The sequence below is a fragment of the Onychostruthus taczanowskii genome, unplaced genomic scaffold, assembly GCF_017590055.1.
Source record: "Onychostruthus taczanowskii isolate IOZ18803 unplaced genomic scaffold, ASM1759005v1 scaffold2, whole genome shotgun sequence".
NCBI classification, from domain to species: domain Eukaryota; kingdom Metazoa; phylum Chordata; class Aves; order Passeriformes; family Passeridae; genus Onychostruthus; species Onychostruthus taczanowskii.
The window spans coordinates 15,155,867-15,167,972 of NW_024499239.1; the positions used below are offsets into that span (position 1 = coordinate 15,155,867).

The following is a 12,106-nucleotide window of genomic DNA, read 5'->3' on the forward strand; positions in this document are numbered from 1 at the left end:
CCAGTAGGGAAAGAAAAGCACCATTGCCATGTTCCCATTCTTTTTTTCAAGAAGGGATTGTATGTATGCATGCAGCAGAGCAGGGAGTGCACACACATCTGTTCTTGCATACACATCTACACAATTATGTCTTGGAAGAGAAAAATGCAAAGAATTGTCCTTTGCACTAAAAAGTGTACAAATTTTGGGATGATCTCTAGGCCTCATAAGAGTTATTCCACAGCCCTTTGTTGTTCTTGGAAATTCCATTTCCTGCACAAAAGCCTTTGTTACTGCTGTAGAGTTTCATGTTTATCCTAGAAATGAAATGATAATTTTAAGCCATTGAGTGCTTTGGGAAGAGAACCAAAACCTTGAACATGCTTCAATGTTTCATGGGAAAGCTGAGGAGAGGTCTTCTCATTAACACAGGTTTCCATTACTGTTTCTTCTGGAGCTGAATATTTACCTATAAACATATACACTGGATATTTGCATCAGTTATTTTCAGTTCTGCAGACTGACAGGGTCTGCAAGTGCGTCTGTCATGGAAAATGAGGTTCCATGGAGCACATCCTTGTGTGCACCTCTACTCCTCTTCATCCTTTTGGTCTCCAACTTTGTTCTCAGCAGTAGCATATCCCTGTGGCAAGCATAGATAAGACTTACCAGGAAATAACTTTTATTAAAAATGCTTACTATTAATAAGAATAAATTATTTAATGTATTTCTAGCTTAATTTAATGTGTTATAGCTGTAAATACAGGGCAAAAAACAAGACCACATGACCATGCTTCCTTGGGAACAGTCTATAAACTGCAGTTAAATAATTTCAAGATATTTATGCAGTGCATAAGTCACATGAATAGAGGTTTATCACAATCAGTAGGAATGCTGGATTTTCATATCACCCATTTGCTGCTTAAGATGATTAGCAGGAAATTTAATTTGCACTAATTAGCCTTAGGGGAGCAAGAAATTAACTTGATGGGTAAATTTCACTTTTTACTATATACCACGCCAACATGAAGAAATTTGAGTTAAACCATGAATTAAGTCCTATTCTAACACAGTGGACTTCAGTTTTTCTAAATTAAATTAAAAGACTGCAAAAATTATTACATGCATGGTTACTGGGTGGGGTTTTTTAGGATCTGCAGTTGTACAATAGTCTTTCAATGTATCCACTGAATTGTCATCTACTTCCAGAGAATGTGGTATATTTTTGTACATTAAAGTATATTGATATGTGATATTACTGCAAAAGCTTTTACAAGTCCTAATTTTCTCTATTTGCATATTTTCATTACACAATATGCATTATGACTGCCTATTCAATATTTCACATTGCAATGCATAGAACAAAACCAGTATTCACAGAACTACTGTGAAAATCCCCTATTTTTTAATTTGCAACACCCATTTGCAAATGCATTTTTAGGTTCAGGAGCCTTTGTTCATATGCTGGCAAAATTTCAATGAAAATAGTTTTTTTAGAAATCACTCTCAAAAGTATACAGCAAATGAGGGAGGCATGAGTCACCACATAGTCCTAATAGAAAAATTAGACTTAGGAACTAATAAACTCTAATCTTGCCTGTGGATGGTGACTTTTCTACCTCATTCTTCCAAGAGACTATTTAGATTGCTTGGTTTTTCCCTGTAAAATGAAGGTAATTTTTATGTATCCACCACTCAAAATTACTGCGGATTGATTAATGCTTGCAAAGCAATGAGTCATCTGGTATGGAAGTATCCATCTATTATAAACTGAAATGTTCTCTTATACCAGGCTTGTGGTTATATTCAAATTTATCTGTAAAGAAGGAGATGGAAAGCATCAGTTGCATATGAGATAATTGCCTTTGATGTCAGTGCTGCTGCTAGTTTGTGCATCTGAAGCACACTCAGAAGCTCACTCTCACTACATTTTTGCAATTAGACCTTGCAAAACTTACCTAAAACTACTACTGAAGTGAGAGATGTGACTTCAGTGAGTTTTGCCTGACTAAATAATTCTGAATTGGGTTCCTTCAGTCCATAGTTTGGGGTTTAAGTGGTGCATGTAAGGGAGTTCAGGTGTCTGCTCAGGCTTTTGAGCCTATGACATAAATACTGGTCTAAAGAGAGATCTCAGGTAGATCTGTGGGTAGTCAACATAACATTTTAGTTTTCCATTCTCAGGTCCTCCTTCAATCCCCAGTACTCTGATTTCTCAGTAGCAGCCCTCCTGTGGAATCAAGAGTGCATGTGCATCTGTGTGTGCACATGTATGGGTGGGTAAATATAAATATACATGTGCCCACACACAAAAAACCATATATGTGTACACAAGCCCCTTATATAAAAGTGCTTTGCTTTTTTGGGTGTAGAAGTATATTTCTGTCAATACTCACCACTTGTATTTATACATTTATGGGTAATATTCAGCTTTCAATAGTAATTGACATCAAGTGGGTTTTTGTGTAATAATTACTTTGGGACAAAAAAACCTTGCAGATGGTTTTAAGAGTGACTCTAACTTTCCATCAATGTAAAAAGATTAAATATGATGAGCCCACTGAATGGAGTCAGCCATTTTCATTGATTTCAGTGGGAGCAGGCAAACTTTGTCTCTACAAAAGGGAGAGAACATGTATTATATTCATTAAATGAAAGTTTGATTTCATTGCACTTAAAATTATTCATGTGCTGTTAGCAAATGGTTTGAGATTTTTATAACCTAGAGCATTTGCTGAATTCTGCTTTGTATTTTCCTCACAGCAATTGGAAGAACCCTCATTCCTCGTTATTTTAGCACTGTCTTTGAAGGAGGTGTAACAGACCTGTATTACATTCTCAAGCACTCAAAAGAGTCATACCACAACTCATCCATCACAGTGGACTGTGATCAATGCACCATGGTCACTCAGCATGGAAAACCCATGTTTACCAAGGTAACAGGGAAGACTCAATAAAGCATGTTGTTGGTTTTTGGTTTTCTTTTCCAGTGTGTATAAGGGTGAAGAATATTGGCTGTTGAATTTTTCTGGTAGACTGAGATGATTTCTAATATTGAAAACCCTTGGAGCCATTTAATTACTGTTTTCTATATTCATTATGTGAGTGGAAGATTCTGTGGGTATCTCCTGTAGTTCTCCCAGAAAGATTGCAAGAAAAGCACATAATGCCAGGCTGCCAGAACTATCAGTTTTCTGTGAATTAAATTCACATAAATTCTTTTTCTCTAGGTTTGATTTTAAAGAAACAATGAGATTTCACACTGCTGGTACCTACCATTTGGCATGGTATGCATTACATTTGATACTTACCTATTACAAGGACTATAAATCTCTAGGAAAATACTGATTTAATACTGTAGGATGCCAGTCCAGAAGGCAGTGAAGTCAGTGGAAGGAGTAAATGGAAACACACTCTGGATAAAACAGTTAGTGAATATTCAGTATTTGTAACTGATAGTGAATTATCTTCATGCATGGGGCATTTCCAGTCCTGCAATTAAAATGGATGCCATATATGTATCTAAAAAAGCAGTACCAAAAGGGTGAAAAATAAAAATTAAAGCAACATTTTTCTCATATTAAAAAAAAAAAATTCAGTAAACTTGTTCCAAAGTGGATAAGTTTTAATACATTAACAGTAAATAATGATAACAGGAAATACTGATTTTCCATCTTGTACCATCTTTAACTTTATCATAAAGAAAAGAACAAAGGGAGAAGGGGAAGCAGGAGAAGGTAGCTAATCTGTGTTGCCCTTGAATTGCAGGACCGTGGAGGTTTTAATTTTAAGTCCCTGGCTACTGACAGCATCATGACCAGGGTTACATGGCTTATGCTGTTTTAGCTTGTATGTGAGTCCCATCCCCTCGCAGGTCCTGCTCTGCCATCTCCCCTGGGTGGGGCTCAGAGGGAGAAGGAGCTGCTGGTGTGTGTGCACTCACACTGGACGTGTGAGCCCATCCAGCCCCTGGCTTACACAGGCACAGACAGACAGAGAAGAGACCAGATATTCCTATTGGCACCTCTTTGAACCTCACTGCTCATGAGGAGCTGTGAGTCCTGGCCAGGTGCAGGAGATGTGCCAAAGTTACACAGTAGCTGCTTCATTGCTGAGCTCCCTGCAGTGATCTCTGTGTCTTTCCCCTTTGTGTTAGCTTTAATGCAATAGCAAATAAAAGGGGGTTGGTGGTTTGTTTGGGTTTTTCTTTAACCAGTAAATACATAATGCTTTTCTCAATTCAATTAGATTATTTTACTTATCGTGGCAGCACATGACAGTGTTGTTATTTAGGAAAGCAAGTTAGCAGTATGGACGGGGCTGGGTGCCCCCTCGTGTGACAGGGCCACAGTTTCCTCCCGTGGCACTGTCCTGTTGTGTGCACTGGGTCTCTGTCTGCTGCAGTGTCCCTGGCAGTGCACAGCTTGCCTCAGCCTTCACATTTCTCTGGCAGATTCCAATATAAACCTGTGTTCTGCTAGAAGAGTTCAGGTGGGAATGTGGTTTGGATTCTAGGAGAAAAATTAGGAGCATTTAATGCCTGCCTGTTTAAAATACAACTTTTTAGTAAGAGCAAATCTGAAATAAAGCACAGTAGTTGGTGGAAAAGGGGAGAAGAAATAATACTCAGAAATAAGTTAGAGCTGAATGTTGTCTCAGCTGTGCTTATTTAACTTCTAGCAGAGATACCAAGGGCATAGATCTCGTACCCAAAGGTAAATTCCTACTCTCACAGCATCAGTGATGGATCAAATCAGACTTCCCATAATAAGCACCACTGCAATGGGCTGTGTAGCTCCTTGGAGCATATCTGAATTTGACCCTCTGAAACTATTGTGGGGGGGAGGAGCTAATGCAAAAATACAAGCTGTTTCAGTTTCACAAGTAAATTCTATGCTGTAAATTCACTAACTTCTAATACAACAGACTAACCCACTTTGCATTATGTATTGAATCAAGAATCCACAGACTCAAGAATTAAATGTATTTTATTCATTTCAACATTTTGCTAGTTAGAACAACACACTGCATGCAGCAGTATTGGATGAATATATAAAATGGCATTTCCAATTCTTTTGAAACAAATATGGCCAGAACATGCCTAGCAGTAAGAATATATATAATCCAGCTTGTCTTTAGAGGCTAAAAGGTCCTTGTAAAATGTCACACACAAAAAATTGTTTTATCAAGATATAAATAAATAGTATAAAGAATTTATAGTAGTTCAATGACATAAATAAAATGTTAAAATACTGAAGCCAAGGCTTCAGTATTTTAACATTTTACCTAGAAGATGCTCCACTTTTTTCTTCAGGCAGGTGAAAGTTTTATGAGTCCTCTTAAGTCCCTGTTTTCACTGTGTTTACTCCAACTCTGGCACTCCCACTTCATGTGTAGGCAAATTGTTTTTCTACAGTGAACAATGATTATGTTTCCCAGTGGAATGGCAGGGGTGGGCATTGCCTTCCCCACCAAAGCAGTGAGTGCCCCATGTGCTCACTACTCACTTCCTTCTCCCAGGAGTACAGCCATCAGCTGGATTTTATCGGTGAAGCCCTAAAAAGTCAGTGAATCTAATCCTTACTAATAATATCAGGCATTGCCCAGATTTGCGTAAGATTTAGCTTTCTTTTAAAGCAACAATTCTTGTTTGAGAAGTGGTAGTTAATAAAGGGGGAACACTTCTAAAGATGCCAAGTGTTAGGAGAATGAGATTGTGAGCAAGAAGGCGCAGGACCGAAGTTGGTTTTCACAGGCACCAGCAGTTGAAATTCCTACAATTAATAAGTGCAGTGAAGGGGTTAAAAAGCTATTGGTTAGTTTGAGAAATGTTCTTTTTTAGTTTTTTCCTGGCCTAGTCTAGAGCAACCACGTGATACACTGAATGCCTGCCAGCCTCTTTCTTGTTGATCCTCCGGAGACCATCTGTGCTGGGGGCATTGATTAGAGTGTGTCTGCTGGGATTACATCTTTTCTGTTGCCATGCCAACTAATCAGCTGATTTTGGTTACCACAGAAACAAAATGTCAGAGCTCACAGTACGGTAACATGAATTCAGCACAACAGAAAATGTTTTCTTAATTGGAGACCCTTTTGATTTTTTGGATTCTATGTAAAAGGCAGCTTTCAGGAAAAAATAGCCCTTTTAAAATAAGAACTGTGCCAATTTTATTGATTAAAAGCAATGTGTAAAATTCTACTTTACATAAGGAAATTAAATTCCTTTATAAGATGTATAAATTTTTACCACTGTAATGTGAAGAATGTGTTTTTCTATTAAAATTTGTTAATGCCAGTGCCTAAAATCTGCTGAGAGCTTTGGTAGTGTGAGCTTAACAAAAGAAACACTTGAGAAGCCACTGATGTTATTATGAAAAAAATTGTTGTAAACCTGAAATATTTTCACATTAACTGATCAGTAACCAGGATCTTTGGCCTCAACACAGCACCAATAATACAAAATATTTTCCTTCTATAAATCTTTATGTGTGTGCATGTGTACTGTGTAATTTCTCATCCTAGTGCAGGTGATGTGAAAATCAAAGCTGAAACATAAGGCACATTAAATATCTGAAGGCATCACTAAGGTGTGTTGGAAAGGGCAGATGAGAACCTGTTGCAAGGTTTTCCTTCACAGGTCTACAGGAATTTGTCTATATAGTATGCCTGTTAAAATTACCTATGTGTTTTAGCAGAAACAATAGGAGGAAAAATTGTAAGGACATTAAGTGAACTGTTAACCAAAAAAGCCACACGTTGACCAAGTGAGAGCTGGCCAAGTCTGAGTTGCAGCTTTTAAAAAGGCTCAACACAGCTGAATCTGAGATGGTTATTTTTCAATCAAATACTATCTGTATTAAAATTAAGTTTGCAGAAGCCCTCTCTTTTGAAAGCCATTACACCCTATTTCCACAGTATCTCTGTACCCTGCACTTACAAGTTTACTATGAGCAGGGATTGTAAGTCTAAATCTACAATTAAAAAAAAAATCAACAGTGGTAGTTAATTTTCAAATCAGACATAATTTTCAATACTCCACAGTATCCTCAGTCAAGATACCATGCTGGGCTTGTGTTTTTCACTTTAAAGAAGACCACAACCATGTACCTTTGCCACAAAAAATTGTGGATGGTTATTTAAAAGTGTCCAGTAATTTGTTTTATTTTTCATTTATAGGTAGTACCCACTTGTTGCACTTATTCCTCCTATATTTTCTGTCCTTTCTTAGACAAGATTCCTCACAAAGCTGTGTGAGCCACTTTCTGTGGAAGTAGCTTCATTGTCTGGCTCTCCTCTGCTCCCCTCACTCTCAAACCTGTGAGCAATGCAGCTCATAGAGCCCCATGGCAGGCACCAGTCTGGCTTTCCTTGGAAGGGGGGATTAATAAAGTTAGATACGAGGAAAAATAAAAGCAAAACAAAAAACAAAACAAGCAAACAAAAAAAAAAAAAAACCAACAAAAAAACCTCCAAAGAATCTCACCACAAAAAACAAACCCAACAGAAGAAAATGAATGGAAAAAAATATTATGAAAAAAGTTATGAAAAATGATGGAAAAAACCCCAGGTTTGGCCACAGGCATTCAGGGTGCTGCCTAATCCAACTGGACATGAGAGAAAAGTTTATATGCCACGCTTTGGTAAGTCCAAAACAGGTTGGGAATGACTGGTTCAGCAACTTGCCATCAAGTGCACTGAGTTGCACCCAGTCCCCTCCACTGCAAGGTTCAGTCATTAATTAGCAGTAGCAAACCATGAGGAAAAGAGAATTGATGCAATAAATAAGATTTAGCACACAATATTCTATGTTTATAAAATGCTATAAAATCTATAGCATTATAAGTTACTGTTTCTGAGGTAAGGCTTATGAAGTAATTTTCCCACATTCGTTTTTTCTCCCCAAGAGGATGAAAAACAATTAATATAGCAGAGATGAACAATAGAATTCTGCTCTGATATTTTTGAATGTTGTTTAATCGATGATACAATAGCAATGAAAACAAAATTCCTGGGAATTTATTTCATGCATTTTATGTATTCTAGGTATGCACAGAAGGACGTCTTATCTTGGAGTTTACTTTTGATGACCTTATGAGAATAAAAACATGGCACTTTACTATTAGACAATACAGAGAATTAGTCCCACGCAGCATTCTAGCCATGCATGTAAGTAATCCTTTATTCATTTGACCTAATGCAAAGAGATGAGATTAGGTTTATGAAGAGCTCCGGCAAATTTCACACCCAAGGCAATTAACTATAAATATTTTGGTTTGCCTGAAACCACATCTATTCACAAGTTCTTACATCTCTCCCTTGTTTTTCAGTGCTCTATTATTGCCACTGTTGGTATGTTTTCATTCTATTTTAGCACATAATTTTCTTTTTAATCCCTTTTGGTGGTCTGTATGATTTGGGTCCAAAATCTCTTCTTATCGACCTGAACTACACTAAAGTCTGTGAATTTTCACTGTTGTAGAATGATAAGTTTTAAATGAAGCAAACTGAGGTTACCCTTGCATAGACAGAAGATAAGAAATTGCCATATATTTACTTAGAAACCTTTAGAATTTTAATGCAGACCTTCTTTTTGTTTCACATTTCACAACTTGCTTTTGTTATTGAATGAAAACACACACAATGAAACATTAAAGGATTAAATGTTCTACAAGTTAAAGTCAAAACATAATAAGATAAATTGTAGAGAAACAAAGAACATAGTTTTATTGACACTTTCATTTCTTCACCATAGACCCACTCCTACTAGTAGTGCCCTGATATACAAAATCAATTGCAGGACTATGGTTTTATAAAAGGTAAGAACACAGACACAGAGATGTTCCTTTATTTTGACATCAAGTTACTTAGATATCCGCAGATAAAAATATATTAATAGTGAGGAATTTTATATAGCTTAAGCTGGACCTTTTTTTAAAGTGCTATTACAAGCCTGAAGAAAACACCTTTGAAAACCCACCCTGGCATTTCTGTCCCAGGATTATCTGCTCTTTTAGGGAGCTGATCAACCGAGCTCTTCAACAGTCTCCCATTAAGGGAGAGTGAGGATGGCCCTGATTGACATTATGCATTTAGGGGGCTGCTAAATAGAGAGTGGAAGCAGGTTAGACAGCAACCAGCAGGTATTAATTGTTGTGATGAGATTGATCTCATTTTAAAGAGGAGGCTGATCTCACAGGTAAAGCTCCTGGCTAGGGTCAGGGAAGGACTATACTTGCATTTTTCCTCATTTAATCCTGGGAAAATAACTTAGATCAGAAGGGTTCTCCAGACTGTGCTTAATGTCACATATTTGATGAGGTCCTTCTGCTGCCGTTTCTTATGCAAAAAAAGAAAATTATATGTTTTTTATTCCTGCCCTTTTCTGTCTCATCTCCTGGGACTCACAGCCAACAAATAGAAGGCTCAAAGTGTACTGCAATCTCTCAGGAAGCTCTTTGGTCACTTCCATGACCAGACCTCTTAGGTCTGTCTCTTGAATGGGTGGTCAGGGATTAAAGGAACATATTGGAAAACAGTCTTTAGTCTGCTCCAATATCATAATGCTTTATATTTTCCTGTGCATATGGAACTCTAGCTTATTACATACATTTAGCATCAGTGTGTAATTTTTCCATAGCAGTGGCACTGCTTTTCAGGGAACCCTCCCTGTATTCCACTGAGCACATAGGAAAAATACCCTAATGAAAAGCAAAGTGAAAATTCTTTTTTCCTTTGTTGTTTAGGCACAAGACCCTCAGGTGCTGGAGCAGCTGTCCAAAAACATCACTCGAATGGGTCTGACAAACTTCACCCTCAACTACCTCAGGGTAAGCATACCATAGCTGGTTTTTGTGAGCATTTTTTAAAAGGTACTGTTGGCTTTGAGTCAAGATAATGAGAGCAGAGCCTGTGTTGATCAGGTAGGAAATTGACCTTACCCTTAATGAGGGTGGAGGAAAAACAAAGACTACTGCAGTAGAGATGTAGCTGATAACAATGGGCTAGTAAAAAGGCTGAGAATTATATCATTCACTCCAAGCCTTGTGTGAGTAGCCCCTCTTTTTAACAGTCTTTCCTCTCAGTTTTGAGTAATGCCTTTATTTTGTTGTAAGCACAAAAATTCCCAGTATTTTTCCTCTCTGTTTCACTGTGCCTGAGAAAATGGCAGCTAATTCTTATTAAAAGCTGCCTGTCTTCAGATTTTCAACCTTGCCACCTCTCCCAGGCAGAGGCAGGGCTGAGGGAAGGTTCAGCTCCAGCCCTGTTTGCAGCAGTCCCTCAAAGCAGTCCTCCCTTCACATGCCTCTGGGAGCCTTAGCTTCCTCCTTAGCCTTGCACTGAATCGAGTGTGGTTTTTACGATTAAATAATGCATTTGTTCCCATTGCTTTTTGACCCTTAAAGTGCATTCAAAGTTTAGATGTTTATTTTTATTTTTGAAAGTGTTCCCTGGCGTGGGCTTACAATACATACACAGAAATACAGATTTGTAGAGTTCATATTTCAAGCTTAAAAATCAGATTTTTCCTATTTTTGATGTGCCATCTGTGGATAAAATGAGGCAAATTGAACAATGATACACAAGCTAACATGGCCAGGACTATCTGGTTTTATTCTTTTTAATTTTATGAGTAGTTATTCAAGGTACTTTTTTAAGATAACACAAACGCTAGAAAATGCAGCTATTTTCAGCCTAATGTAGAACTGTACCTAAGTGTGCAATTTAGCTGTACTTCATTCAGTTCTATGAACCTTGTAATGCCTTCCCTATGGATGGATGGAGTCCCGTCCCCAGAGTGTTTTGAACTCCAGGGAGACAGTGTGCAGACTGCACACCAAAATGCTGCCAAGATCTCTCTCACTGTATCCCTACAGTTTATTGGTAGCCTGTAGTTGTACTTACTCTCCCAACAGCATAAGCCATTGCTGATTGTTGCTTGTGTGGTGTTAATGTAAAAATTACTGTAATGTTCAAATTACAGCCTGAGTTGTGCAGGGCAGGTCTGGTCTATTGTAAATGAAAGAAGAATATGGTGTAAAACCTCAGAGGAATAATACATTGCATTAGGGTTTTTCCATGTGTAAATGTAAGATTAACATGTCCGTGTAATGCACATTGCATTCTCGTGCTTAGTTTAGTTTGTGATTTGGTACACAGAGAAGCTCTTGTGCTCTGGCAACCCTACAGCCATGCTGTCAGTATTTTGTGGTGGGGCATCCTAGAACATGTCCTCGAGAAAATCCCACTGGGAATTCCTCCTCAGTCACAGCAAGTTTTGCATTACATGTCATGCATTACATGCTTGTGGCAAACTGGGCAGAAAGTGGCTGACTTAGGTAGGATATTTCCGTGGTTTCTATGCAAACTGTCCAGTGGCACCAGGCACTGACCACATCTGGGGTGTTTGCTACCCTGGGTGTGGCGAAATGTGGTGTCACACACTTGGGCTGGCCCCAGCAGCCCCCGTGAGGCTCCCAGAGCCAGGCGGAATCCGCAGCATCGCCCCTGTCACCGACCCCTTCTGCGCCCTCCGAGGTGTCGTCTGTGACTGCTGGATGTGACAATGCGAATGGCAAAGGCAGGGCTCCGGTTAGGAGGCAGCTGCCATCAGGTACCCGTGCTGCTCCCTCTGTTAGCATCAAAAAAAAGGCAAGAAAGGAAGAGGGAGGAAAAAAACCTCAGAAAAAGAAAACTGGGATCAAGATAAGCACTAGGGAGATGAGCAGTGAAGTGGGAGGGGATGAAAAGATAAAGTCTTACTTTTTTTCTTCTTCCAGACTAGTTTGGTTAGCTTAACAGACAACGTTAGGTCTCTGGGTGCAAAGCTTCTTCTGGTTCCTGCTGTGGTGATTCCAAGAGGAATTTTTTTTTTTCTCAAGCCAATCTTTACATGTCTCTTTTTCTTGTGGTGAGGGATTGATCATTCTGCTCTTTTTTCCAGATGTTCAGCTCATCATGGCAGTGTGTATTACATGGTGAATTTCCATTTTGATTTGCTTCTTTTCCAGTTACTTTCCTCTGTTAATTTTAACATGAAAATATTTTCTGAGCTCATGCACTAAAAATCATGTGCTAAAATAATGTGGTAAATCTACTTAGATTTAAGGTGTTCTGTTTTGTGGGTTTT

General features: G+C 38.4%; 1 protein-coding gene across 14 annotated transcripts in view; it reads left to right on the forward strand.

The window, feature by feature from the left end:
• LDB2 (LIM domain binding 2) overlaps nt 1–12,106 on the forward strand; it is a 213,413-nt gene that overhangs the window by 158,156 nt on the left and 43,151 nt on the right. For all 14 annotated transcript variants that reach the window (XM_041402457.1, XM_041402458.1, XM_041402449.1 and 11 more), the window contains 3 exons: nt 2,743–2,915; nt 8,023–8,145; nt 9,723–9,806. In XM_041402457.1, the coding sequence (XP_041258391.1) occupies nt 2,743–2,915; nt 8,023–8,145; nt 9,723–9,806 (380 nt within the window). The remainder of the gene's footprint in view (nt 1–2,742; nt 2,916–8,022; nt 8,146–9,722; nt 9,807–12,106) is intronic.